Here is a 25,576-nt window from a genome sequence, read left to right as displayed (position 1 = left end):
AGAGACTCCCAGCTTTCTGGGACAGTTCTTTTCCCCTGGAAGTGGTTCCCAAGCCCTCTGCTCCTCTCTGTACCCTGTTAACTCCGCTCACCTTGATCATGCTATACAGGGACTTCTCATACTTGGTCCGGAATATCTCCCGAATGTCAAGCATGTCCAGCTCACTACGGGAGACCATGATGCGGATCAGGGTGTTATCCCGAGTCCCCAGGCCCTGGAAGACAAGTGGGTTAGGGGGACAGGAACTTGAGAGGAGGCCAGAGTGCTAACAGCTAACAGCTGAGTTGAAAATACAATTTTTGTGATAAAACATTAAATTTAAGAACAAAAGATACACAATACTGTCATTCCCCCAGAAGCTCCCTATGTGTCCCTCTTGCTTTGATTTGCTTCCTCCCCTCATACATCAGCCCGTCCCTGGTTTCCCTTATAATTTTATTGTAACTTTTAACTCTTCAGCATAGATTGTTTACGTCTGTGTATCTTGGAATGCTGTAAATACACCACTTCGCATTTATTTCTCCAGCTACTCCGGATGGACATTGGGTTGTTTCTGAATTTTTCCTAACACAGGTAACACTGCCACATTCTTAGGAACGCATGCACACAGGAACCTTCTCTCCCGGGCTGAGCTGCCTGACCTCACTCTGAAAGACAGTGAATGGGCCACAGTTCCCTTGCCCTTGTGGGATGGCCAACCAGGGCCAGGAAGGCCTAAGCTCCTGGGCCTGGGGTCTGTAGCCTCTGCATTCATGTACCCTGTTGTGCTATGGAACTATCATCAGTTTCCATGTGTCCTGTGTGCAAAAGAGTGGGAATCACTGTTCTCAAGTACACATCCAGAGTAGAATCGCTGGGTCACAGGAATAGACATCACGAGCCTTAGACAATGACAAGTATCTTCCAAAGTGGTCTAATCTACATACACTGTACAGAAACATTCTGGTCAATTAATATTTTTGAAATGTGTGGGTTTCCAGCCCATCTGGCTGGATGAATCAAGCGCAGGCTGTCCTAACACTAGGTGATCAATCCTGAGGTTGGAGCAGGTATTTGGGGGGCAGGTGTGCGACCAGATAGCATCCCAGGCTCGGGAGCTCACCTGGGAAAAGGGCCATCACTCTCTCCTGCAGCCAATCCCCTGAGGGCTCTCTTTGGCCAGTGAGTGGGCCCTATAGACTTGTCAGAGCATCTCTACAGTCCCGTGGGGATGGGCAGAGGTCCCCTCCCACAAGTTCATTCCCACCGACCCTACCACACACCTTCATGGCTTTGAAGAGCCTTTCCGCAAAATACTCTGGGGTGCTCCGGATACACTTTACTGAGAAGAGGGAAGAAGAGGTAGAGTTATTCTGGCTGCCTCAGAATGGGCTGGGGTGGCCTGACCCCTTCTTTACCTCTTGGGGACCACCAAGTGCAAACCAAGGACGAACCCAGGCTCCTGATAACCTGAGGCCCCACCCCCTTTTAACACAAACCCAGAGCATAAAGAAATCAGGAACCGGGCTGCTGAAATGTGGGTTGTGCAAAGACCCACTTCATCTTTCTAGTCCTCTGGGGGGTTTGCAGGGAACCGGGCCGGGTTGGGGGTAGCATCTGGGGTGGAGCTGGGAGAGGTGTTTCTTTAGATCCTGCTGCAGCAGAAAGGTATTGGCAGCTACAGCACTTTGGATCCTGCTGGCAGAGCAGGCCAGAACCTGACTGCTTGAAACAGAGTTGGGAAGGGACAGCTCCGGGCAGCAGGATGAGGCTGGGGATATAGCTCCCCACCCAGAGAACACACATACAACCCAGCCCAGACTCGGACATACTGATTCTTGCAATGTCTAGTTTCTAAGGGCCTCTGGGTCAGGCAGTCCGTCACCCCTGCCCCCATTTATCAGATGAAGGAGCTGAAGCTCAGCGAGGACAGGGGACTTGCTCCAAGTCAACAGAGGAGTTGGGAGAACCCTGGGTTTGAATCTTGACTCTACAACTGGCTAGTCAGCTCCTGGCAAGCCCTGTGCCTGGGACCCCCCAGGTCATGACAGAACTACCCCTTGGCAAGTGACATAGCCTCTGTGAGATGTGGTTTCCTCATCTGTGAAATGGAGATCATGCCCCCCCACCCCCACCCAGGTCTTTTTTAAAGATTAAACACCCCGCGCAGCACCCAGCACACGGTAGGTGTTCTACACAAGCCTGCTCTCCTTCTGGTTCTTTCCCCAAGCTCAGGCTCTCGGCTCTACCTCGCCCCACCACCCACACCCAGGGGGGGAGTGGCGGGAAGTCAGTACCCGAGCCTCCACTCTGCCCCCGACTTAATGCTGCCCTGGCCAACCTGCAGAATTCACTGCCTCCTGCCGCCAGATCATACAGTCCCCCCTTCCCATTCTTGGCCTCTTGTTCCTGGGCCAGAATCCCAGAATCCCTTGAATGCCCCTGGGAATGCAAAGTCAGGACATACCCACAGCCAGCATCAACTTCTCAAAGTCCCCGGACAGCTCCCCTCGGATGCTGGCTTCGATCGGCTTTCCCGTGGTCTTCAGATACTCATCAAACACTGAGTCAGAAAGGCAGGGATGTTGAGGATGTCCCAGAACGCAGGAGAAACCAGGACCTCAGAAGGGGAGGCCAGGACCAGAGCGCCCACCATGAAGGTAGGGCCGGTCTTTGGGAAGCTAGCTGGCAGGGAGGTCATGCACACTACCAGCCACCATGCAGTCAGGCTGGGTATGACGTGACGGACTCTGTGTACCTCACACTCCAACAGGAAGACAGGACTGGTACTCAGATGGGAAGGGGGAGCATCCCGTCAATGACTTTGCTGAGGGACTACACAAACCACCATCTAATAAAATCAGGACTAGTACTTGCATTGTAGATGAAGTAACTATCCTGCTCTATTAGTAGAAAAGGAAGAAAGAATGGAATTCTTGGCACAACCCCAAGGGAGCAGCTGTAGGTCTTTCTTCTCTGGAACTTACCCAACCGAAGATGCTGTTTGCTGCGACTGCCCAAAATGTAAATGAACTGAGCTTCATCTGTTCCCCATTTCAGTTCCCCTGCCTCGTACAGGTCCTAAAGGGGAAGAGGAAGGACTTCATTGAAAGGAGACAGAACTTGCTGGCCAAGCTAATCAACTGCTGCTGGATCCCTAAACACACGAGTAACTGATAGCCTCAGGACCTTTGCATACACCTATATACCTTCCTTTCTTTCTGGGGAAACTCCTACTCAACCTTCAAGGCCCAGATTAAATGTCCCATTTGTTCTCGAAGTACTTCTTGATATCCCCAAAGCAGAGTTCTCTTTCTTCACCTCCTTCCCTCTTCTGGGCTCCTATAGTTTTCTGCTTCTTTATTGCTTGCTCCACTGTATGATATAATGACTTTATGTGCCTGGCTCCCCACTATGGCGTGGGCTCCTCAAAGACAGGAACTATGTCTTAGCATTCTCTGTATCTACCCCTGCACTGTCATGGGCACAAAGTGGGGCTCAAAACACCTGGAATGTAATGATATATCCCAGAGAAAGTGTTTGTATGATTAACCTATGCCTATCTCTCCCAGTACTGTCTGATTTTGTTCATTAGTGATTCCCCAGTGCTTGGCAGAGTGCCCAGCACATAGTAAGCATTCAGTACATATTAATTATCTGAATGAATAAAGGAACGAATGACAAAAGCTCCAAAACATAGCTCACCAACTTTATATATGTTGTGCACCTTTGAGAAACAATTTAAGTCCTTTCTTCAACAAAGCACTGGCCAGGAGTCAGTTATTTCTGGTATTTGATGCAAATTACTCAGCACCCAGCCCTTCCCCGGCACCCAGCCCTTCTCCGGATCCCCAAGCTCCCCGCTCTCGGGGCTCCCTTGCTGTGCCCCAAGAGCCCTCGGTCAGTGCTGGTTTACCTGGACGTCCTGTTGTACCAAGTCCTCGCTCACCACATCGTCCTCCTCCCTGGTTCCCTGGGCAGAGACAAAGGGACACGGGGTTCAAGTACCAGAGCTGGGGCGGGGGCGGGGAGGGAAGAGGCCTGGATACCAGGGGTGGAGACCGGGATGGTAGAGAAAGCGTGGTGGCCCAGACGTGTCCTGGAGCAGTGACTTCAGCTGCCACTGCATCAAGACCGAAGCATCTATTTTGCGGGGAATCACAGGGTCCCTCTCATTGGCTTTTCCCTTCATCCTCGGAGTTGGGACCAAAGAGGGGAGTTCTGGGAATGACCAAGGTCCCTCCAGGTGCCCCATCCCAGAGCAAGCCAGAGCCTGTACTGAGAACAGGACCCCGCACAAGTCCCCCGTATGGCTCATGATGCCCGCCAACAATGATACCGCAGGGCTAAAAAGTCTGCACATTTGTGTTCTACTGGGGGTTCCCAGACCTTAACCTGGAGAACTCACCAGGGAGGATCTGAGACTTGGGCCCTGAGATCTGAGCTCACAAGCACTGAAAGCACCAAATCCTACTGGTATTTCTGCTGCCCCACCCAGGCCCTGTGCCCCATCTGACAAAGAACAGAACTTGTCGGGGACGGGGCCAGCCCTAGCGGGCATCATGCTTCCATGGGCATGGGCATGGGCATGCTTCTCTCCTCCTGCCCCTGGACTGGGCATCTCAGAATCTCAAAGCCCCTGGTTCTCCTGAGGACTGAGCTTCAAAGACAGAGCCCGCACATTTATAATGCATGCTGCGGCAGTGCCCATCTGGTGTTAAGATGTTGAGAAGGAGCTGGAACTCTCCAGAACAAATGGCTTTGCACTTGGGGGCAAAGGTCACACTTTCCCATTCCTGATGTTTCTGGTAATTCCCCAGCTGCTTAATATGGGATATGGACTGCTATGGCAATGGAGAAAAAGACGTGAGAGCAGCTGGGGTACACTGTGTATGGGAGGGGAGCAAATGAAAGAAACAAAGACGTGCCTTAATTTCTATATAAAGCTTCCGACAAGTGTTGGGTTGAAACTGCTCGATGCCTGAGGTCAATACCGGAGATGTCCGGGGAGCCAGGCAGGTGAAGGGGAAGCTGCAGGGGTGTGGGGAAATGACATGTTTTCCAGCCCCCTGCAGCCATTCAAAATGCAGGCCTGTCAGTGTCAGAACTTTCCATGATTCTAAGGCACCCAGAAATCTGGCTTTCGAGCAAAAACTCCCCATTTTTGTATGTTAGCAACTAACCCAAGAGTGTTTTTCAAAAAAACACATTGTGTAGAAAACCAAGGGGGAAAAACCAGCTTGGCAGATGGAAGCCAGTCTGCAGCCTCTTCATGATCCTTTTTCATGCCTCTGGGGGTGGGAGGGAGGAGCGGCGGGGCTTGGCTGTGGGAGACGCAGCGCAGGAAGCCCCAGAAATGCCACGTCCCTGCTGGTGACTCGAGGCTGTGCTGGCTAGGGAAGCAAAGGCAGGAGGGAGGCCTGGAGAGCAGGGGGAGGGGTGGGGGTGAAGAGAGGACGGAGGTCACGGCGGGGGGGCGGATTTTCCCGGGCACAAAAGTGGAGGGATGTGTGCAAAGGGAAATGCGGGTCACCTGCCGGTGCAAACCAGGGGCGACCCAGCAGACCCCTGGGTGCTCGGATTCTACACCCAGGTGAGAGAGAGAAACCACCTCAGGTTCGAGGATAAATGGGCAGTTGGGGAGTGGCCCCGGCTTATGGGGACTTTATACCTGAGGAGCCACCAGGGAACCCCTCACAGGCTACGCTGTCTGGGGCAAGAGGAAGAAGGTGCCGCCAGCCCTCTGCCCGCGCTCTGGTAGAGAGCTTCCGGGAGGGCCCCAACGTTGACCAACCTGGAGCAGGACCACGAGCATCTTCTGGAAGTGGCCAGAGGTGTCGCCAATGACGTCAGCCTCCAGGTCTCGCTCATAGGCTGCAGGGAAGGAACAGAAGCTCTAGTCCCATCCCCACGAGACCTCGGGGATCCAGGATAAAGGTCCCTGCTGCCCCCAGTATGATCCCCGCACCCAGTCTATGGGCCAGTCATGGAAAGACCCAAGGGGTACCTCCACAGGTTTCTGCACTGACCCCTGACACACTGAGATGGAATCTGTCCACTTCCTCTGTCCCCACCTGTGCCACCCTACTCCGGGTACCGGGGTCGACCACCTGGACGGTGGCTACAGCCTTCCAACTGTGTCCCCTGCTTCTGCTCCCCTCCCCCTCCAATCCACAGCAACAAGGGTGACTCTTAATGCCCTCCCTGATCACGGGCTCCCCGGCTTCCCGCTGGACTTGGAATCAAACATCACCTCTTTCTCTTGGCCTGCAAGGCCCTGTGTGACCCTGCCCTGCCCTCTACCACTCTGGCCTCACACTAGCTACCAGGCTCATTTCTGCCCCAGGGCATTTGGGCTTGCCATTCGCGCTGTGTGCCAGGATCTTCTCGCCACTCCTCACCCAACTGGTGCCTTCTCATTCCCTCCCAAGACATGCTTTCTCTGACCACTTGTCTGGAGCAGGTCCACCCGAATTAAAGTCCGATTCCTGTTACTTCATTGTATAGCAGTGTGTCATCATCGTGTTTACCTGTCCTCATTAATCTGTAAGTTCTAGGAGGCAGGGACTACATGGGTTCTGCCCACCAACATATCCTGAGAACCTAGCACATTGCTGCACAGAGCTGCTATTCCTGACATGGAGAAACGATGGACAGATCAGGGGACAAGAGGAAAGAAGGTGGATGGATAGTCTTAGGGTCCCCACCCTTGCAATTACCCTCATTTCATATCTAAGTCCTGAGTGGCCCCCCTGCCCATCTCACCATCTTTGTATGCTGCCACGAGCTGGTGGATCTGCTCATTGGTCCGAGAAGCCAAGATCTCAATGAGACACTTCTCATCAGTGCCGATGCCCTGGGAAGAACAGAAGAGACGTCAGAGTCAGGCTGGGCTGGGAGGCCACCACCAGCCATGGGCTGGATTCCTGGAGTGGCCAGAGCCATGACACCCCCAACACTCAGGGTGCTCCTACCATTGCTTGCAGGCACCAGACTGGAGCCGCTGCCCTGAGAATCAAAAGACACAGGTTCTAGTCCTGCTTCTGCCTGCAGTTTGCTTTGTGACCTCTCATTAAGAAACGTTGTCTTTCTGGGCCCCCGTTTTCTCATCCGTAAAATGGAAAGGATGCCGGTGGCTCTGCCCGACTCACAAGGACAGTGAGAAGGCAATCTTTCACATCGTGAAACTTGCCAATATGTCAAGTAAATCCATTCTGAATAGCTCACCTGAGGCAAAGCTCACAGCACTTTACAGGCTATAAAGTGCAGGTACACTTGAGGGCTTTAATCCCTCCCTGCTTGCTAGGGAGCCACCCCTCCTTCAACCAGACCGAGCCGCACTTCTGTCCCGGACACACCTCCACCACCACCACCTCTCCTGACCTCTTACCCAGCCTGCAATGACCTTCCCACTCTGATCAACCAAATCCTCCCCGGGGCTGCTGGGCCCAACTTGATCTCTCATCTTCTGTGACGCCCTCTCAAGCCACCCTGGGTCTGCCCTCCTGCCCTCCTTTAGTATGCCCTTGGCCTTGGGGTGGCAGGCACAATTTGTCTTTATGGCCCTGTATCCTGCTTCCTCAGGGCTGTAGGCTGCCGTGGTGGAGTCTAAGCCAAGGGCCCCCTTTATGAGGTCTGTCTCACACCAACATCTGTCCCACATCTGGCCATGTGGAGGAGACTGTGGCACCCCTCTGGGACAGGGTTTGAGCAAGCTGCCTCTTACAGCAGGGCACCTGGCTGGCAGGCGCAGGGCTCAGTGAGTACTTGCTGCAGAGACCAGAATCTTCCCATTCATCACACCCCCGTTCGCAACACACACACAGATCACGCTTCTTACCGAGATGGCGTCTTTAATTTCTTTGGCATCGCAGTAGGGAAGTGGCCTCATGAGACCCACAATCAGTCGTTCAAACTTTCCTGTCAGCTCATACTTCAAGTCAGCAATGAGGTCCTAGGTCAGGGGTCGGGGGTGGGGAGGGAGGAGGAGATGGAGGAGGGAGGGGAGGAGTGCTTATAAGAACTGCATTTAATGAGCACCTACTCTGTAAGGCACCAGGCTAAGCAAGCCCCTAGAACTGTCACTCTGGGAGGTATGGGCTCTCATCAACCCTAAGAAACGGGTGTAGAGATGTCAGGTAACTTGCCCAAAGTCACGCAGCGAGCAAATGGCGGTGCAGGATTCAAGCCCATGGCACAGTGCCTCTCCCCCAGCACTGTTTGTTCACTTGTTTACTGGGTGTCTCTCCCACTATCGTGAGTCCACAGCGCTGACACCTCACAGGTCTCATTCACCTGCGTGCGCCAACACCTAGTCCAGTGCCCAAGCATATAGCAAGTGCTGTAGAAGTACCTGTGGCTGAATGGGGCCTGACTAAAGAGAAGAGAAAAAGGAGGGCAGAATTGTCAGCACGGAGGCTGAGCTGGAATACAATAGGAGAGACCCTGAATGAACACACAGGTGAAGGAGATCAGCTCCCCAGCACCACCCCACCTGCCCTGTGGTTGCCACGGTTACCTTGCCGTAGAGGGACTTGTAGCTCTGACAGATCTCCTGCCTCTGCCTGTTGCTCCGAGAAGTGATGAGCTCCAGTATGGCCTCCTTGTCACTGCCTGGAAGACAGGAGGTCACCAGTGACCCTCCCCCAACATGCCTCTAGGAAGCCCACCAGGGCTGCTCCCCGCAGACCTCAGCACCAGCCTTCTGTTCATCAGGCGGTGGTGGTGTCGGTGGTGTAGGATCTATGGGGATCTGTCAAGCCCCTACTGAGAAGGATCATAGCATCCACAGTATTTGAGCTCAGAGGGCCTGTAACCCAGCCCCTCATCAGACACATAAGGAAACTGAGGTCCAGAGAGGAACAAGGACTCATCCAAGCTTTCACAATGAGACCTGGCTTAGAAAAACCCAGGTATCCTAACACCCAAGACAGGGTTCTTTCAACAGGAAAAATAAAACAGAATAATCAGCACCAAGTTCGGGGTAGTGCTTACTCCCAAGAGGAAAGCCAGGCCTGATGCTTCAGGAGGGGACCCACCAAGGAGTCCCTTCCTCTATGAGGAAGCAAGTGCTATTTCTCAAGTTGGGCGGCAGGTCTGTGGGGGAAGCTTCTATTATTCCCTAGACCTTTGGGTTGGTCTGGAATATTTCATTATAAAATGATGAAAAATAATAAAAAGAGGAGACAAAAGAATGAGTGAGCACATCTCAACACCTCACCCCCACCCTCACCCCCTGAAGGACTCTGGGCTGAGCCCACATGTGGGAACACCCCCCAGCTCCAGTGAGTCCTGCTCCCTTTCCTAGGGCCTCACTGCTGGTGGCCAAGCACCCACCAAAGCCCTTCATGGCTGTATACAGGGCCTCGGCATCCTGGCTGGGGTCAAAGCCTGGGAAGTCATGAATGGAGCCACGGTACTTGGCACCCTGTGGAGAGACAAAGCAGAAGGTAAGCTGCTGACCTTAGCCTTAAAGGGGGCTCCCAGCCCCAACCCCAGATCACACTCTCAACCCTGGCCATAGGCAGAGTCTAGGCTGCGTTCCCTTCCCCGAAAATTAAGCCCTGAATACAGAAAGCCCAGGCAAGGGTAGGGACGACTCTCCCTGTACCTCCTGCCACAGCCTACCCCAAGGACTGTGCCCTTTCCCCGCAGGACGGTGGCTCTGTCCAGCCCACAGCACTGCACAGCCTTCCCAGGACCCGGGAGAGAGGAAAAAAGCCAGGCTGAGTGCAAGGGGTAGAAATGATCCCTGTAAGAGTAACAAGAGCTCCTCATACCTTTATGGCACTTTACAGTTTACAAAGCCCTTTTGCCTCCATTAATGTGATTCCAACTTACAGAAGCACTTAAGATGATCTGTATCACAGAAACAAAGAAACTGAGCCCAAAGAAGAAAAGCCTCTTGCCAAGGGTCCAAAAGAACCCAGATCTCTGGCCTGTTCCCCTTTGCTCTCCAGCTCCAGAAACCTTGCAGCTGCCAGCTTCTGAGGGTGAGGTCGTGGCCCAAGGGATGCCCGGAGCCACCCTCAGACTCAGTGCCAAGACAAGATGGGCCCAGTAAACTGAGCTAGCAGCTGGCATCTGAGGACAAGCTGGCTGGGTCCTTAGGCTGAAAGGGAAGAGAGGCAGAGCCAGAGGATCCCAGACACTGAATCTGAATGCACAATGGGCTGGTTCACAGAGAAGTCAGATGTGGGTCAGCTACGTGGCCCCAGAGAAGTATGGGGCCAGGAGAGTGGCTGAGAGCTGGGAGGGCTGGGGATGCGGGAGCCCAAGCACTGAGCCCACAGCACGGTGAGAGGGCACTTAGCCTAGGCCGGGCCCAATGCTAAGGGCTGAAGATTCAGGGAGAAAGAAGACCTGATCCTGTCTTTCCTGAGCTTCGGACCCAGAGGAGAGAGACAAGCACGCAAATTAGCATAGAACTCACCATAAATACCCTAAGACAGAGGCAGGGTAATTTGGGAAAACAGGGGAGGCCGATTCCAGCGAGGGGAGGGAACCAGGAAAGGCTCTGTGCACGGATTGGGGGTGGCCCACATACACGGTGCCTTAAAGGAGTAAGAAGCAAACGCAAGGGACGCCTGGGTGGCTCAGTCATTAAGTACCTGCCTCTGGCTCAGGTCATGATCCCAGGGTCCTGGGATCAAGTCCCGCATCGGGCTCCTTGCTCAGCAGGGAGCCTGCTTCTCCCTCGGCTCCCTCCCCTTGCCTGTGCGTTCTCTCTCTCTCTCTCTCTCTCTCTCTCTCTCTCTCTCTCTCTCGTTGATAAATAAATAAATAAACAAATAGAGTATTAAAAAAAAAAAAGCAAACACAAAAATGAGCCTCCAACCATCTCCTGCATCTAGCGGTGCCCATACTGAAGGACCTGGCCAGACGTTTGGCTGCTCCTTGGTTTATGTTTGCAGCTGCTGTTCCTCTGAGGTATGCATGCGTGGGTGCAGGGCTGCTATTTAAAGTTCTCACAGGACGGGTGACCAGAAAGGGACACGGCCCTCTTCCCGCCATCCATGAGTCCCCTGCAACCTGATCACACCCCTGGGCAGAGCAGGAGAAACACATGCCAAACACCCAGACCAGAAAAGAGACAGTCCCTTTAGAAAGCCCTAGGAGTGTTGGTCTTTCTCACTGATGCACCCCAGCACCCAGCACAAAGCCTGGCACAACCAAGCACCCACTGAGTATCTGTTTGCTGGATGGATAGGCACATGGATAGATGAATGACTGAATATATTCTAAGCAGAACAAAGACGACTTCCTCCCTCGAGGGGAATTCTACACTGAGTGCTAAAGGATGAGGGGCCCCCAAGGGCTGAGCGCGGGGACAGAAAAGCAGAGACGGGGAAGGCTTCACACAGGAAACAAACGGTCAAGTCCTGGAGGCAAGAGCAAGCAAGAACATTCGGGGAGGCAGCCGAGATTCTTCAGCGCTCAGTGCAGATGCCCCAAGTCGGCAAGACCACGGGACTCCAAGTTGCCAGGAAGGAAGGAGAAGAGGAGAAGGTGCAAGAGCAGAGGCCTCTGCAGCAAGCTGAGGACCCTCCCCCTTGCTGCCACTCCTCCACCTCAGCCTACCCCTCCCTCCTCCCACAGCGGGGGGCTCAGCACAGGGCTGCAACCGTCCTCCAGGGGGAAGGGCAGTCTAATGACTGACAGGGCGCTGGATCCGCATGTTCCCTCTACCACTGGTTTAGTGAGGAGCGGGGCCAGCTTCCCAGATGTATCTTTTTTTTTTTTTTTTAAAGATTTTATTTATTTATGTGACAGATAGAGACACACTGAGAGAGGGAACACAAGCAGGGGGAGTGGGAGAGGGAGAAGCAGGCTCCCTGCCAAGCAGGGAGCCCGTTGTGGGACTCGATCCCAGGACCCTGGGACCATGACCTGAGCCGAAGGCAGACGCTTAACGACTGAGCCACCCAGGTGCCCCCAGATGTATCTTTGCATAAGGATAATCAACTCTCCCAGGGGCCCTCGGGATCACGGCCACTAGAAGAGGCGGACATGGGGGGTCGCAGCACTGGTCACATTTAGAGGCACAGAGACAGTCCTTCAAATCACCCAGGGCCTGGTTTCCCACCGTCGGTCATCCTCACGCCAACCTGATGAAGTCTGCGTCCCCTCCTCACCTAGCCGGCCTGTCGCTCCTCCGGCAGACAGGCTCCTGGCCTCAAGTACTCAGGGCCCAGGGGAGGGGCGAGCACAGAAGGGACTTTCCACCCTGAAATATTCAGCAGGTCTTACTGCCAGCTGGTGAGCGGCCTGGCCCCTGGGGCTCTGAGGACTCGGGACCCACCCCAGCTGCTGCTAGAGTTAGGAGCCTGTGGCCTCTCCAGAGAGATGGCTGCCGGGCCAGGACCCCACTGCAGAGCTGCCCTGACCACACCTGACCGGGGCCTCATCTCTGCAGCTGCTGGGGTGCCGGGCGCCAGCCCCCGCACCTCTCGCCCGGTCCTCAGTGTTCTCATGCCCAGCAGCAAGTTCCAATCCAGAAAATCCCTGTGAACTGAACGCCACAGGCCATGCGTCCGGGACCTTTCTGACACCACACTATTTCTTCACATCTCTGGGCCCCAAGTTCCCCTCTTTTAGAAGGAAAGCCAGGGAGAATAGCACAATTAACACAGCAGAAATAACCAGGGGTGATCTGCACTGGAGAAAAGAGTGAGTGGCGCGTTCTGTGCATGTGTGCGTGGGGGTATGTGTGGGTTGGGAAGGGGGCGCGCAAGATGCCGAATTGGGGTGTTAATAATTGGAAGCAACAGATACAAACTTCAGCTCAAGAATGGAAGGAAGATCTTGCTCAAATTCCCCGGTTCTGTCTTCTGCAACCTCCTCCCTTGCCCAAACCCTTGCAGGCTAAGCATGCCAAATTTACCTTTGCTGCCCCTCACACACCACGCCATTTCCTCTCTGGCCTTCTGTTCCAGCATCTCCTCCCCCTGGGGCACATCAGGCCCCTTCCTCTCCCCCGGTATCTCTCCAGGCACCTTTCCCAGCTTCCTCAACCTGTGTGCCCACAAAACTCCTTTATTGCCTCCACCAGAGCATGAGTGCAGTGTGTGTGTGTGGGGGGGGGGTTCCAGCTCATCTCATGGGATGAGGGACCCCTAAGGCTCTGCCACTCTGGGACTCTTGCTTTCAGACTGTCTCCTGGCCCCTGGTCCATCCATGGCAACAAGAAACCATGGGTCAACCAGGCAGAAGCACAGTTGGGAGCGCTGGAGCAGAACTCCAAAGATCTGTGCCCTGGGTCCTGGCCCCTCTGACCTCCCAGGATCTGCTCTGCCCACTCAGGTCATGTAGAATCCTGCAATTTGAATGCCTCCCAGGAAGTAGCTGTGGTATGACTACGTATAAAAAATGGCAAACAGCAAGTTCTGCCTTGGACCTTTGCCCATAACTACTAGCACTTTCTCCTCCTGGTCAGAGAGGCCACTTGTGCAAAGTACGATCCTCAGAGGCTGACAGGGAGGCCACAGCTGGGACTCTTTTGAGGGCTGATCCTGTATCACGTGAGACACTGCTCTTCAAAAATTGTGAATAGATATCCTTAAGGCCCTTGTTCACTGGCAAGTCCTAAAACCTGAGGCCGAGAGGGTAAAGAACTCTCCCAAGATCACACAGTATTTGTATTATGCCTGTGGCCAGTAGCTCTGTGACTGAAGTGAGGAGCAAAAGGGGCCTAGTCAGACATCCTTGGTTTCATTCTCCCTTCCCCATCCTATCACTGCAGTGGCCACGTCTCGTTTTCTAATGCTAGCCAACAGGGGTCAGTCTCGGGTGAAGCCTGGCATAGAAGGACACCTAGCTCTGCCCAAGGACAGAACCCAATCCTGAGCACACCCAGGAGTAAAAAAGCTCCGCCACACCTCAATTTCTACTGCCCAGCAAAATGGTCCTGTAGCATGAAAGACGGAAGTCTCCTAAGCAGGGAAACTTAATCCCAGATGCATGTGACAAGAGACACTTCCATGTCCAGAGGAGAGAGAATCCTCTCATGCTTTTGCCTGTCCAGCAGGCTTCTCCTTGGGGAACCACTTCTGGGCCATGCAGTTCAGGTTAGGACCAACTCTACCGCCTGAATCCAAGTCACCATTGGCCCAGCCAATGAGAACCAAACCTAGGACTTGCCCTGGAATCACTGGGAATAAAGTATATTGTTTCCTCCAGGCTGCCCAGGAAGCAGAATGGAAGCCTGGGGCAGCTGGGGGCTAGAGTACCTAATCAGGGAAGAACCGCCCACGAAGGAAGCCACCCAGAGGAAGTTCAACTCACAGAGGCAGAATCCTGACAATATCATCTGGGTCCCTGGAACGAGCCAAACCTGAAGCTCTGGGCTGTTCAGTTACGTAAGCCAGTACACATCTTTTCTGCTTAGAATGTTGTGTGTTGTCATTGGACACTTGCAACAGAAAAGGTCGTGACTTGTAATGGGAGCGAGCAAAGCCTGAGACCCTCTCCTGCTCCCTTCTAGATGAAGAGCAGAGCGGGCCTAGTGACTCTAGGAGCCCACGTAAGGCGGAGCACAGCCTTCAGAAGGGGAGAGGCTCCTTACCTGTGCTGGTTTGGCCATGGTCTCAGGTTCTGCAGCAGGTAACACTGTGGAGAAGAAAGAGACTTACTTATGAGATCTGGTCCCCTCCATGCTTTCCCCCAATTTCCTCACCCTCCTTGCCTCCCAAGGGAAGGTATGCTCCCCCTGCTGCTTTCCAGCTGCCCCCAGCCCTTTAGGTTAAATTACACCCAGACCTGCCTCAGGGCCAGACGCACTTTTCAGAAGACAATGGATAGACTGGCCTGGGCCCACTCCCACCAGGATGGGAGAGGGACCTGGAACTGAGAGGGAGACAGGGCATGACCGCTGAACACACGACTCCCCTGGCCATCCAGGGCACTCTCCCACAAGTCCCACTGAATCCTCACAGCAATCCTTCCCAGGATCAGATTCTCCCTTTCCCCAGGGGAGGAAATGGGAGGATGGGGAGTCAGGGAGGTTGTATCATCTACCCAAAGTCACACCGCTTAAAACGGAATTCAACAAAGTCCAGATTCCAGAGTCCAATCTATCTGCACCAAGCATGCTCTATGTCTAAGTCACCAAGAATGGTTCCAGAAGCCAGGGCTTAACGCTCTGCAGATGAGAATGCTCAAAGGGCTCTGGGCCACCTGCTGCAAGTATCTGAAGGGCTAGCGTTCCCGTGTAAGTCAATGAGCATTTCTTGAGCATCTGCTCTGATTAGGCACTGCTCTAGGCACTGAGGGTATAGCGATCAATAAAAGATTTTTAAAAACTCTGTTTTTCTGCAGCTTACTCTATAATGGGGAAGAATAACAAATGCCTATGGCAAAAAAGTAAGAAAAGACAACACTTGGGTCAGGGGAGAGTGACAAGCAGTAGAAGCCCAGGCCAGGTGGTCAGAGGATCATGAACCATGTGGCTACCTGGGGGTGTGCGGTCAAGGAACTCGGGGCAGCTAACGCAGCAGCAGGGAATGGGGGCCGGGGGCCAGTGCCTGAGGCCACAGTAAAGGCTCTGGATTCTTCCCCGTTAGGACAAACAGGAGAGAGGATCTTATCAAAGGGGGGTGTAGGAGACAGGGATTAGAGGGAAGAAATCAACAAAAATGTCTTACACCTAAAGAGAAATGGAGAAAGGGCTGTCACCGGCTTGGGAAGTTGGAAGAGAAGGGGGCGCGGGACGGTGAGCACTCTCAGCAGGAAGAGCAGGAAGGCAAAGGTGGAAGTGAAGCAATTTTCCCAGGAAAAGAGGAGAAAGAAGGGCCGGTGCTTTCCATTTCAGTCAGGGCTGTACCATTTGATCTTTTTAAGCCATGTCTATGTATTGCTTTTTTTTTTTTTAAGATTTTATTTATTTATTTGAGAGAGAGAGAATGAGAAACAGAGAGCATGAGAGGGAAGAGGGTCAGAGGGAGAAGCAGACCCCCCGCTGAGCAGGGAGCCGGATGCGGGACTCGATCCCGGGACTCGATCCCCTCGATCCCGGGACTCCAGGATCATGACCTGAGATGAAGGCAGTCACTTAACCAACTGAGCCACCCAGGCGCCCCTATGTATTGCTTTTTAAAAGGAAGAATAATAAACTCTATCGGCTTATTCAGTAAGACCTACAAGGAGCTGAACTAGGAGAAACCAGGGCGGCAGTAGAATGCAAAGCTCAGTGCTTTCCAGTTCTCCACATACCCCACCACCAAAAAATAAAAAACAAAACCAACACCTTAGGGGAAATCGGCCCTTCTTGACCTCAGCCCATAACCCTGCTGGAGACGGTGCGACACAGCAGGAAGAACAGGTTTTGGAGTCAGATGGACAGAACTGGATTCAAACACGTTTTGTCACTTATTAGCTCCATGACCTTGGACACATTGCTCATCTCTGAGTTCAAGGTCACCTCAAGTACAAAACTGGGGCTTTCCCGTTCCTGCCTTGTAGGGCTGCTGGAAGATGAGACATTAACATGTCAAGGACAGAGCCCAGGATGCCAGGCATTCACTGTACTGGTGGCAAGTTCTGACCGGGCTTTGTAGTGTTTGCCCATAGCTCCAGCGCCTGATCATGAGTCCCCCAAACTGCAGTCAGCGGACAGACAGGAGGTGGGGCTGGGGGTGAAGGGCAGAGGACCGAGATCTGCCTGCAACCCCAGCAGAGCTGGAGGAAACCCTGCTGTTTCCCTGACAACCAGGGGCCCCTCCTTACAAATGTGCAACTCTCTCCAGAAAGTGGAAATTCCCCCCGCAGGGGGCGGGGAACCACATCTACCCCAGGGTCTGGCCAGGCACTGGCTTCTCCGGCCTGGGGTACGGTGTGGGCTGGGGATGAGGGACCCCCCGCAAGGCCAGCACAGCAACAGGGACCAAAGGAGGCCCGGGAAGTCCCCTGGGCAGGGAGGGCTGAGGCCTGTCACCTGCACCTCCAGTCTGGAAGCATTTTCCTTTGGCCTTGTTGCTGGAAACTTCAGCTGCTGGCTGCAGCCCAGGCCCATCTGGACAAGAGCCTCTTTCCAAGGAGAGATGGCTTAGAGGAAGGGCCTGAGTCTTCGGGAAAATATTCTCAGTTCAGAGAACAGTTTATATGTGCTTCATGCGAGTGCAGGTCTTGTGTACACACAAGCTTCTTCCAGAACTAGATCTGGAGACTGCAGTTCCAACAGCCCCTCCTCTGTGGGCTCAGGGAAGCTCTGGAGGTAATCACAGCGGTGCTGTTTACCTGGCTTTGCAAGGGTCTCTGCTCCCTCCCAGAGCAACCCAGACCCTACCTCTCAAATTGGCTGAATAAATGTTTTATATACAATGTTTCAGAATCCCAGAGGGCTCTTAACCATCCACTACATCAGGCCCCTCATTTTCTGCGTGAGGTAAATACATCTCAGGGAGGATAAGTGACTTGCCAAGGCCCAGACCATGGACGGTATCTGTGCCTCCAAGCCCCAGGTCAAAAGGCCCCACAGAACCGTGGACTCTGGCTGCAACAGGAGATTAGGAAGAGGCCAAAGAAAAAGACCTAGGTCTGGTTCCCAATCTGTCTGTAACCTCAGACAAGTCAGGTTCCCTCTCTGGACCTCAGTTTCTTCATCTATAAAATGGGGATAATATCACTTTCTCTTTGGGAAAACCCAGAGTGGATGAGAAAGGTTTTTATAGATTCCAACCATTGATTTTCACAGCAGACTCTCAGAATATCAGTCCCAGGAGGGTTCTCCCCCAAATCTCCCCCTTACCCAATATGCAAGTTCTATCATCCTGGCTGAAACAGCTCCTCAAGACTGGCAGGCGTGGCCGCTCTAAACCTGTGCCTCTCTCCTCCGAGGAACCCTGAACCTCTTCTGACCTGTATATCCATGAGGGTTCACTGTGGCTGATCATTCCAGAAATCCATTCTAGGGTAGAGTCTCCTAGTGGCTTTGGGCTACTGTGGCCAGCCCCTGCCTTAGTTCTTTAGCCCACAAGCAATCATGTTTCCTTCCTTCCCCAAGGGAGCTCCAGACTGATCCCAGGAGGAACGCTCTGGGCGAGAGAACCACAACTTGTGGCTTGCTGCTGACCAAGTACAAGAGTTGGGGAAACCAAGAACTGGACAGGGGAAGGGTCTTGTCCAACTCATGCAAGAGGCATGGGCTTTGAGGTCGGACCTAGCTGTGAGTCACAGCTCTGCCCCCCACCCCCTCCCGTTTGTGATTTAGGTAAATTACCTTCATTGAATCTCAATTTCCACATCTGCAAAATGCACATAAAAATTATCTCCAAGTACTGAGAAACAAATGAAACAGCAGATGAAGAGCGCTAAGCCCAGTGCCTATTACAGAGTAAAGGCTCAAGAAATGATCGCTTTTATTATGATAAACCCAAATGTTTACAAGTGAGGCAGTCTGGCATCATAATGAAGAACGCAGGCTTTGCAGTCCTGGCCTGAGTTCAAATTCAGACATTCCTGAAAATTCCTAGTTCGTGACCTAGGGCAAGTTCTGTCATTTCTCTCTGACTCAGTTTTTTCATCTAGGAATTGCTAATCCTAAGGTTTTCTTTGAAAATTCAACGGGCTAATGCAGGTAAAATACTCAGCATGGCCAGAACACATTAAATGTCTAATAAGTGGTGGCTTCTTGTCATCCCAGTCACCGTTAGTGGGGTGCTGGGCACAATGAGTCATCGGGGTGCAGAACAAAAGTATTACAACTTTCTAAATTTTTTTTTTTAACTTGTCCTTTTCTGTTGCATGTGTGATGCGTATCAAGTTACAGACACATGTTAGGGGTTCAGGCTGATGGGGGGCAGAATCAGGAGTCCAGCATCACAGGATGAAGCAGACGGAGGAGAGAGGGGTTATCAGACACAACAGAAACACCAGCCTAAGAAAAAGCATTTCTGTCTTCAGAAATGCTTCAGCTCAGGTCATGATCCTGCCTTCAGCTCAGGTCATGATCCTAGGGTCCTGGGATCGAGCCCCACATCAGGTTCCTGGCTCAGCGGGGAACCTGCTTCTCCCTCTCCCTCTCTCTCTCCCCCTGCTCATTCTCTCTCTCTGTCTCAAATGAATAAATAAAATCTTAAAAAAAAATAAAGGTATCTTGCATACTTTGGAGCAATAGAGCATGCTTTTAGGGTGGGAGGAGATGCTGAGTGTAAGGGGGTGAAACCAGATATGTGTCGGGAAGGCAATTGGAGAAAAATAAAAAAATAACGTGGCAGGTCACGCAAAAACTCACCCAGACCTCTGTGCTCTGGGAGAACCCAGGGGACTCTAACTTGAGCTGAGTCACTGCTTGTCCACATGATCCCAATGACCCCCTTCAATGTAGGCACTTGCAGCTCAGCTTTCAAGGCCCACAACATCCTTCCTGATTTATTTGCCTTCCCCTCTTTCCTCTTCACCCACCACCACCACCCCCCTCTAAGCCAAGAACCTCTTCCACCACCATTTTCTATCCAGCCTTTAAGCATCAAAACCAGTGCTTTTCAATTCTGGCTTCATTAATCCCACCTGGGGAGTTTTTCCAATTTACCGAAGCACAAGATCAACCCTCCGAGATTCTGATTCATCAGTTCTGGGGTGAGGCCTGAGCTTTGGTAATTTTTAAAAATTTTTCTAGGTGATCCTTCCAACTCTTCCAGGAAGCCAAAAGGGATTTCTCTCTTTTGAACCCCCACAGTACTCAGAAACCACCTACATTTGACTGGTTTGGATTCAACCATTGTGGATTTACCATTCCTCGAGTAGATGGAGGCTGCCTGCCTCCAGGCATTCTAGGGAAAAAAAAAATCTCTACTTCCAACTCTCCAGGTTATGATTCCAGTCTGTCTGAGCAATTTTACAGCTCAGTAATTTGTAGGTAAATGGTGGTAATGTAAAATAATTCTTAGACATGCTCATACTGTTCTATTTGGTGACGGTCCAATTAATCTCCCTCCCCTTTGACCAGAAAAACCAGTTTGCCTCCATTTGTACATTCCTTTTAATAAAAGTGTCTATTTATTCTCTTTCAAGCTGGCCATAACATCTGCCTGTCCAGTCATTAGTAGGTGAGTAGAATAAAACCTTTGGCACATGATCATTTTTCTATCTTTTGAATCATGACTTTACTGTTTTTCTTAAAAATTACTGTCTGCTTCTTTGCTGCCCCCACGACCACAGGATGTGGCTTATAAGGATTGTTGGGTGAAACGCACTGAGTTGTCTTAATGCCTCTTTAGTGACCCCCTTGGAGGCGGGGAATCACATAATAAAAGAACATCCACCCTAGGGGTCTTCAAAGTGTGCTTTATTCCTCATTATATAGCCAGGAGAGGAAATAACTTGAGCGGTTAAGTATAATTTGTTCAATGTGATAAAGAAAATTAGTGATTAAACAGCTCATTGTTCAAAAAAATATTTACTGAGCATGTCCATTGGTAGGAGATGGGGGAGGAATAAAAAATGAGACAGATGAGTCTCCCACCCACACAAAGCTGGCAATCTACTGCCGTAATCTGTCATTGCTTTGATCCTATGTACCACCAGTAACCAAGGAAAAAAAATTGAGTATTCATCATGATAAAAATATATTTTATAAGCATGAGATTAAAAGCATATGTAATAAGAGGCCTAATAGTTTCTTCCAGAAAATCATCTTAGTGCCTCCCAGGATGTGTGCACCGGCCTTCAGAGGCCCCTGGCCTATAAGATCATGATCCTTCCCCTCCCCCAGCCCACAGGAAGACACCAGGACCAGCCCCACCGTCCTCCAGGAGCTAGCCTCTGATGAAGCCCAGGTAAATGCCATTCCTGGCCCTGTGCCTGGGCACACCCCCCTCCAGCTCCAGACACTCGGGTTTCTTAGAGAGCAGTGTCTTTCCCTCTCCCGACCCAGAACCATTGATCTCTGGGCTGGGCAAGGCCCCAGGAGATCATCAGGCTGCCCCAGGCTTGGAACTGGATGGGCCCGGGTTTGAATACTAGCTCAGGTCACTTTGTGAGAGACAGAGAAGTGTAGTGTCTAACAGGACAGAGGCTGGAGCCACCCTGCCTGGGACTGAAGCCTGACCTGCTCTTTAGGAGCTGTGTGGCCTTGGGCAAGTTCTTAGCCTCATATGTAAAACAGGATAAAAATAGCACCTATCTCAAGAGGAGTCGTGGTGAGGCTGAAAAGAAGACACACCTAGAGCTTAGAAGTGGCCTTGACACACAGGAAACACATGTGCATTTAGTAGTATTTCTCCCCTTAACTTTTGAGGGCTGACTTTCCACATCTGCAAAACGGGCATGGTAGCAGCATCCAATCTATCAAGGGTTCAGCCAGGGCCTGGCAAGTTGGAAGGTTCAGTAAGTAACAGAGGTTATGATTTAATTCTGATTTAAAAGGTACCAGGACACCCATTTTACAGATGAGGAACCTGAGGCTCAGGGCGCCACACCCTTTCCACGATTATAGCAGCAGCACTGGCTTCTTCGTGCTCAAGTACCAGCCTCCTCCTCCTCTGACAGGCGGGGAGTCTGAGGCTCAAAGAACCCAAAGACAGTCATTCCTCCTTAGCCAGTCTCTGTGGGAGCGTCTCAATTCCAGGAAGAAAGGAAATGCAGTGTGGTCAGGATTCCAAGCCAAGAAGTTTATAAGCATTAAGGATCCCCCCCCCCAAGACTTCCTCTCCTCCGTTGTGGGGGTAGCAGGGGTGCAGATAAGACCCAGACTTGCATGCTCAGAAATCAGGGTACAGACCACATCCTGCACTTTGTCCCCACCCAGGAAGTGTCTTGGAGAAGCTGGGTGGGGTGAGGCTAAGTGATACCCCTGGGCCTCCCCAGAAAATCCTAGAATAATGCAACATGAACAGTCATGGAGCCCCAACCCATTTTACCAGCTGGGTTCCCTGGGCACATCTCTTGCCCCTCTAGGGAGGAAGGAACTAAGGCCTAGAGGGGTAGGTGTGCCCAGGGCCCCTGGCTGCTCAGAGGCAGGGCAGAGCCTGGGGCCAGGGCTGGAGCCTGGTGGCCCAAGGCTCCTGCTGGGTGCTGCAGTGCAGATGCTCCAGACGCTGGCAGCTCCCCAACACTGCAGAGCGTCCCCCACCCCTTCCCGGGGTCAGCTCTGATAGGCAAGGTCCCGCACTTCCCAAGGACAGCCCCCCACTCTGCACACTGGTATCCACATTCTGCCCCAGCAAGAGCTATGGCCCTAACCCAGAAACCGCAAATATTTTCTGAATCCAAGCAGCCAGTGCCTTGGGAACAAAGGGTGGAAGGCAAAGGAAGATGGACGAGTGACTGTCACCGCTGCAGAGGGGGATGCAGGCCTGGGCCTCCCTCTCCAGCCCCACCCAACTCTCAGAATCCTAAGCCTTTCGAACAGTTGAATCCTAGAACACCAGCGCTGGAAGTGGCAACCGGTTTAGTGGTCTTTGCTACAGACGGTTAATGAAGGTCCAGGCAGGGAAGGATCTTGCCCCAGGACCCCTCCAGCACCCGGAACAGTAATCCTGCTTTCCACAGACTCCCAGGCCAGTGCCCTCTGCCTGGCACAAGGCCTGCCAGCCAGGAGGGCAGGGTTTTTATGGAAGCTGCAGCGGGACGGTCATTCACCTGGAAGGGCAAAGCAGGATAAGATATCCCTTCAGGGTCCGTGGGGCCAGCAAGTTCAGGTGTGCTTTGGGTGGGGCAGGAGGGGGAAGTGAGTGAAAAGGGCAGACTGAAGAAACCAGAATCCTTTCACCAACCCCGGAGCCATAGGTCCAAAGTCGGAATTGTCAGAAAGACCCGCGGGGGGTTTAGAGAAAGAGAGGGGTAGTAAGGAAGCAAAGGCAGGATTCTCTTCCCAAAGGACCCCTCCCCTCCCCTTACAGGGCCTACAAGGGTATCCCAGGCTTCCCAAGCCTGTAATCAAGACTTCCCAAACTTGAAATGATTCCTTGCAGCTGACAAATAAATCAAGTTTAAGGGCAGCCATCATTTCCACGGAGCTCTGGACTTGGGAGGAGTAAGCTGAGACTCGGAGAGGGAAAGCTACTGATTCAAGGTCACACTGCAAGTCAATGGTGGAGCTGGGACTGGATTCAGGGTATTTCAGTCCCGTGCTGGTATTCTGGGAGTTATCTGAAGACCTAAGTTTTGGGAAGGCCCAAACGGGGCTTCCGGAGAGCAGGAAGAAGGGTGGGGCGTCTGCCCTTAGGGCCCAGTTGCTTTCAAGTCCCCTTCAGGCCAGCGGTGGTCCAAAGGGGACGGGAGGGTCCCTCGGGTGTGAACTAGCCAGTCCCCCACGGGTCTGCACACCGAGAGCCCTCCCCCCCAACAACACACACAAACCACTGCACAGGCGGCTGGAGGGTCTGCCTCTTCCTGCAGCCTCAGTCTTTGGCCTCAGCCACACCCTTCCCTGCGGGTCCTTAGACCCCCGCCCTGCTGCCCCCAACCCCAGGACTTCTAAGTCTCTCCAGGCCCGACCCCCGCCAAAGCACGGCCAGCATCCTGCGCTGCCTCCGCCCGAGAGCCCCCGGCCCCTAGACCACACCCGCGGCAGAGTCCGCCCCCCTCCGCCTCCCCTGTTCCCCTCCCCTCCCCTATTCCCCTCCCATCCCCCAGCCTTCGCTTCTGCGCCCACACCCTAGATTTGTTCCACTGCGCTCCCCTAGACACATTCAGCCCGCGACCCTCTCGGGTGCCCGCGACCCTCTCGGGTTCCCGGCCCCGCGGCCCCCCACCTGCCCGCGCCCGCCACCTGCCCGCGCCCCGCCCCGGAGCCCCGCGGGAGGCACGGTCAGCGATGACTGGGCGTTTATCGCTCGTCCCCGCGTCCCTGCAGCCCCCCGGGGGGGGGGGGGGTCCCCTGACGCGATCCCCTCTCCGGCCGCAACGCACTCACCGTGCGGCGGAGGCTTCCTGTCGCGACCGGGCAGACGCACGCGCGGACGTAGCTCGCGGGGTGGGAGCCCGTTAGCCGAGCAGAAGCAGCCGCCGCAGCGCGGGGCGGGCCTGGAGGACAGCCGGCGGCTCCGGGGCTGGACACGTGGCGCGCAGAGGCCAATCGGGCTCGCCCCGCCTTCCCCCCTCCATCCCCACCCCCCAAGTTCATTCGCTCCTGGAATCTTAGAATGTCACCGGCCGAGAGGGGGCCCAGCCAGGAGAACCTACGTCAGTGCTCAGACCCTGGCCGGGACCTAGAGAAGGTAGGGGGATTTGGCCAAGGTCACATGGCCACTCAGGGCCAGAAGTCAGGGCTTCTGAGTCCCTGATCTGGACATTTCCCCCCAAATTCCTACCGCTCGCCAAAGCTTTGTTGAGAAACAGAACATTGAGGTTTGACAAAATTGAGGCGAACTTCAATTGAGGATTACATTCCTCAATAACCCCACCAGGCTGGTGACATTACTCAGCCACTTTGCGGGGCAGGAGAGCTCAGAGACGTCCAGTTATTTCACCAATGTGGCACAGCTACTAAGTTGTGGAGCTGGGATTCGAACCTGGGCCTAGTGACTCCAAAGGGACGCTTATTCGAGCTTGGCTCTGGGGAGTGCATAGTTCAGAGGAAAGGCAAAGAGACCAGCAGTTAAAATCTAGAGCTGTGTGGAAAATGCTGGAACACAGAAAATGATAAACTATTTGGGAATCCAGAAGAAACAGAATGATTGTCCCCCAGGGTATTTGTTAAGACTTTCCTGGAGGAGGTAGTCCTGCAGCAAAGGTCGGTAGTAATTCCCATCCCCTACACTGCCTTAGAAGTTCTGCTTTGGTGAAAAGATAGCCCCTTGGCAACCCTGGGCTGCCATTCACCTGCTTAGTTTGCATGGGCAAGACACTTAACTGCTTTGATTATCAACTTGCTCATTCAAAAGATAGTGATAATCAAAGCTTTTTCCAAGGGTTTTCCTCAATCTGTCACTAGTTCAGAGTCCTCTAAGCCTCCCACAAGGAGACCTGGTTGGAAAGTATGTCCTTTCATCTATTTGTAGGGGCCAAGGCAGGCTGCTCCAAGATGGACCACTTTGGCGTGAAGATTATTTTGAGTTAAAACCAGATTCAGGAAGAGCTCTTTACCTCCCCCTCAACTGCCTAAATTTACATTGGAAAGAGCCTGTACCAAGAAGAGAACTCTTTTTTTAAAAAAGATTTATTTGTTTATTTGAGAGAGAGTGTGTGTGCTTGCACAAGTGGGAGGAAGAGTAGAGGGAGAGAATCCTCAAGCAGACCCCCCCCCACTGAGTGTGGAAACCGACAGGGGGCCAATCCCAGGACCCCCGAGATCATGATCTGAGCCAAAATCAAGAGTTGGATCCTCAGAGGCACCTGGGTGGCTCAGTCAGTTAAGTGTCTGCCTTCAGCTCAGGTCGTGTTCCCAGAGTCCTGGGATCAAGCCCCTCATTGGGCTCCCTCCTCAGGGGGGAGCCTGCTTCTTCCTCTCCCTCTGCCACTCCCCCTGCTTGTGCTCTCTCTCTCTTGTCAAATAAATAAAAAAAAAATTTTTTTTTAAAGAGTTGGATGCTCAACCGAGCCACCCAGGCGCCAAGAAGAGAACTTTTAACAAGACATTCCAGTTTACCTAAGAAACTTATCTTCATAACAGGGCAAACTTTATTTTCCAAACATCTCTTACCTTCCTGCTAATGGTTTT

The 25,576-nt window shown here is 52.9% G+C and overlaps 1 protein-coding gene across 2 annotated transcripts in view; it reads right to left on the bottom strand.

The window, feature by feature from the left end:
- ANXA6 (annexin A6) overlaps nt 1-23,957 on the bottom strand; it is a 45,975-nt gene extending 22,018 nt beyond the window's left edge. Inside the window, exons 1-12 of one of the 2 annotated variants that reach the window (XM_027605638.1) lie at nt 23,831-23,957; nt 14,543-14,586; nt 9,316-9,406; nt 8,498-8,592; nt 7,820-7,933; nt 6,745-6,835; nt 5,774-5,853; nt 3,896-3,952; nt 2,967-3,060; nt 2,447-2,542; nt 1,263-1,321; nt 92-214 (exon numbers count right to left, since the gene is read on the bottom strand). In XM_027605638.1, the coding sequence (XP_027461439.1) occupies nt 92-214; nt 1,263-1,321; nt 2,447-2,542; nt 2,967-3,060; nt 3,896-3,952; nt 5,774-5,853; nt 6,745-6,835; nt 7,820-7,933; nt 8,498-8,592; nt 9,316-9,406; nt 14,543-14,560 (918 nt within the window). In that variant the 5' untranslated portion in view covers nt 14,561-14,586; nt 23,831-23,957. The remainder of the gene's footprint in view (nt 1-91; nt 215-1,262; nt 1,322-2,446; nt 2,543-2,966; nt 3,061-3,895; nt 3,953-5,773; nt 5,854-6,744; nt 6,836-7,819; nt 7,934-8,497; nt 8,593-9,315; nt 9,407-14,542; nt 14,587-23,830) is intronic. The other variant, XM_027605637.1, reaches the window with a different exon arrangement.
- Nucleotides 23,958-25,576: the final 1,619 nt, after the last annotated feature.

The sequence above is a fragment of the Zalophus californianus genome, chromosome 5 (genome assembly GCF_009762305.2).
Source record: "Zalophus californianus isolate mZalCal1 chromosome 5, mZalCal1.pri.v2, whole genome shotgun sequence".
Classification (NCBI taxonomy): Eukaryota; Metazoa; Chordata; class Mammalia; order Carnivora; family Otariidae; genus Zalophus; species Zalophus californianus.
The sequence above is the reverse complement of the archived record's forward strand: the minus strand, read 5'-3'. Positions and strand labels throughout refer to the sequence as shown.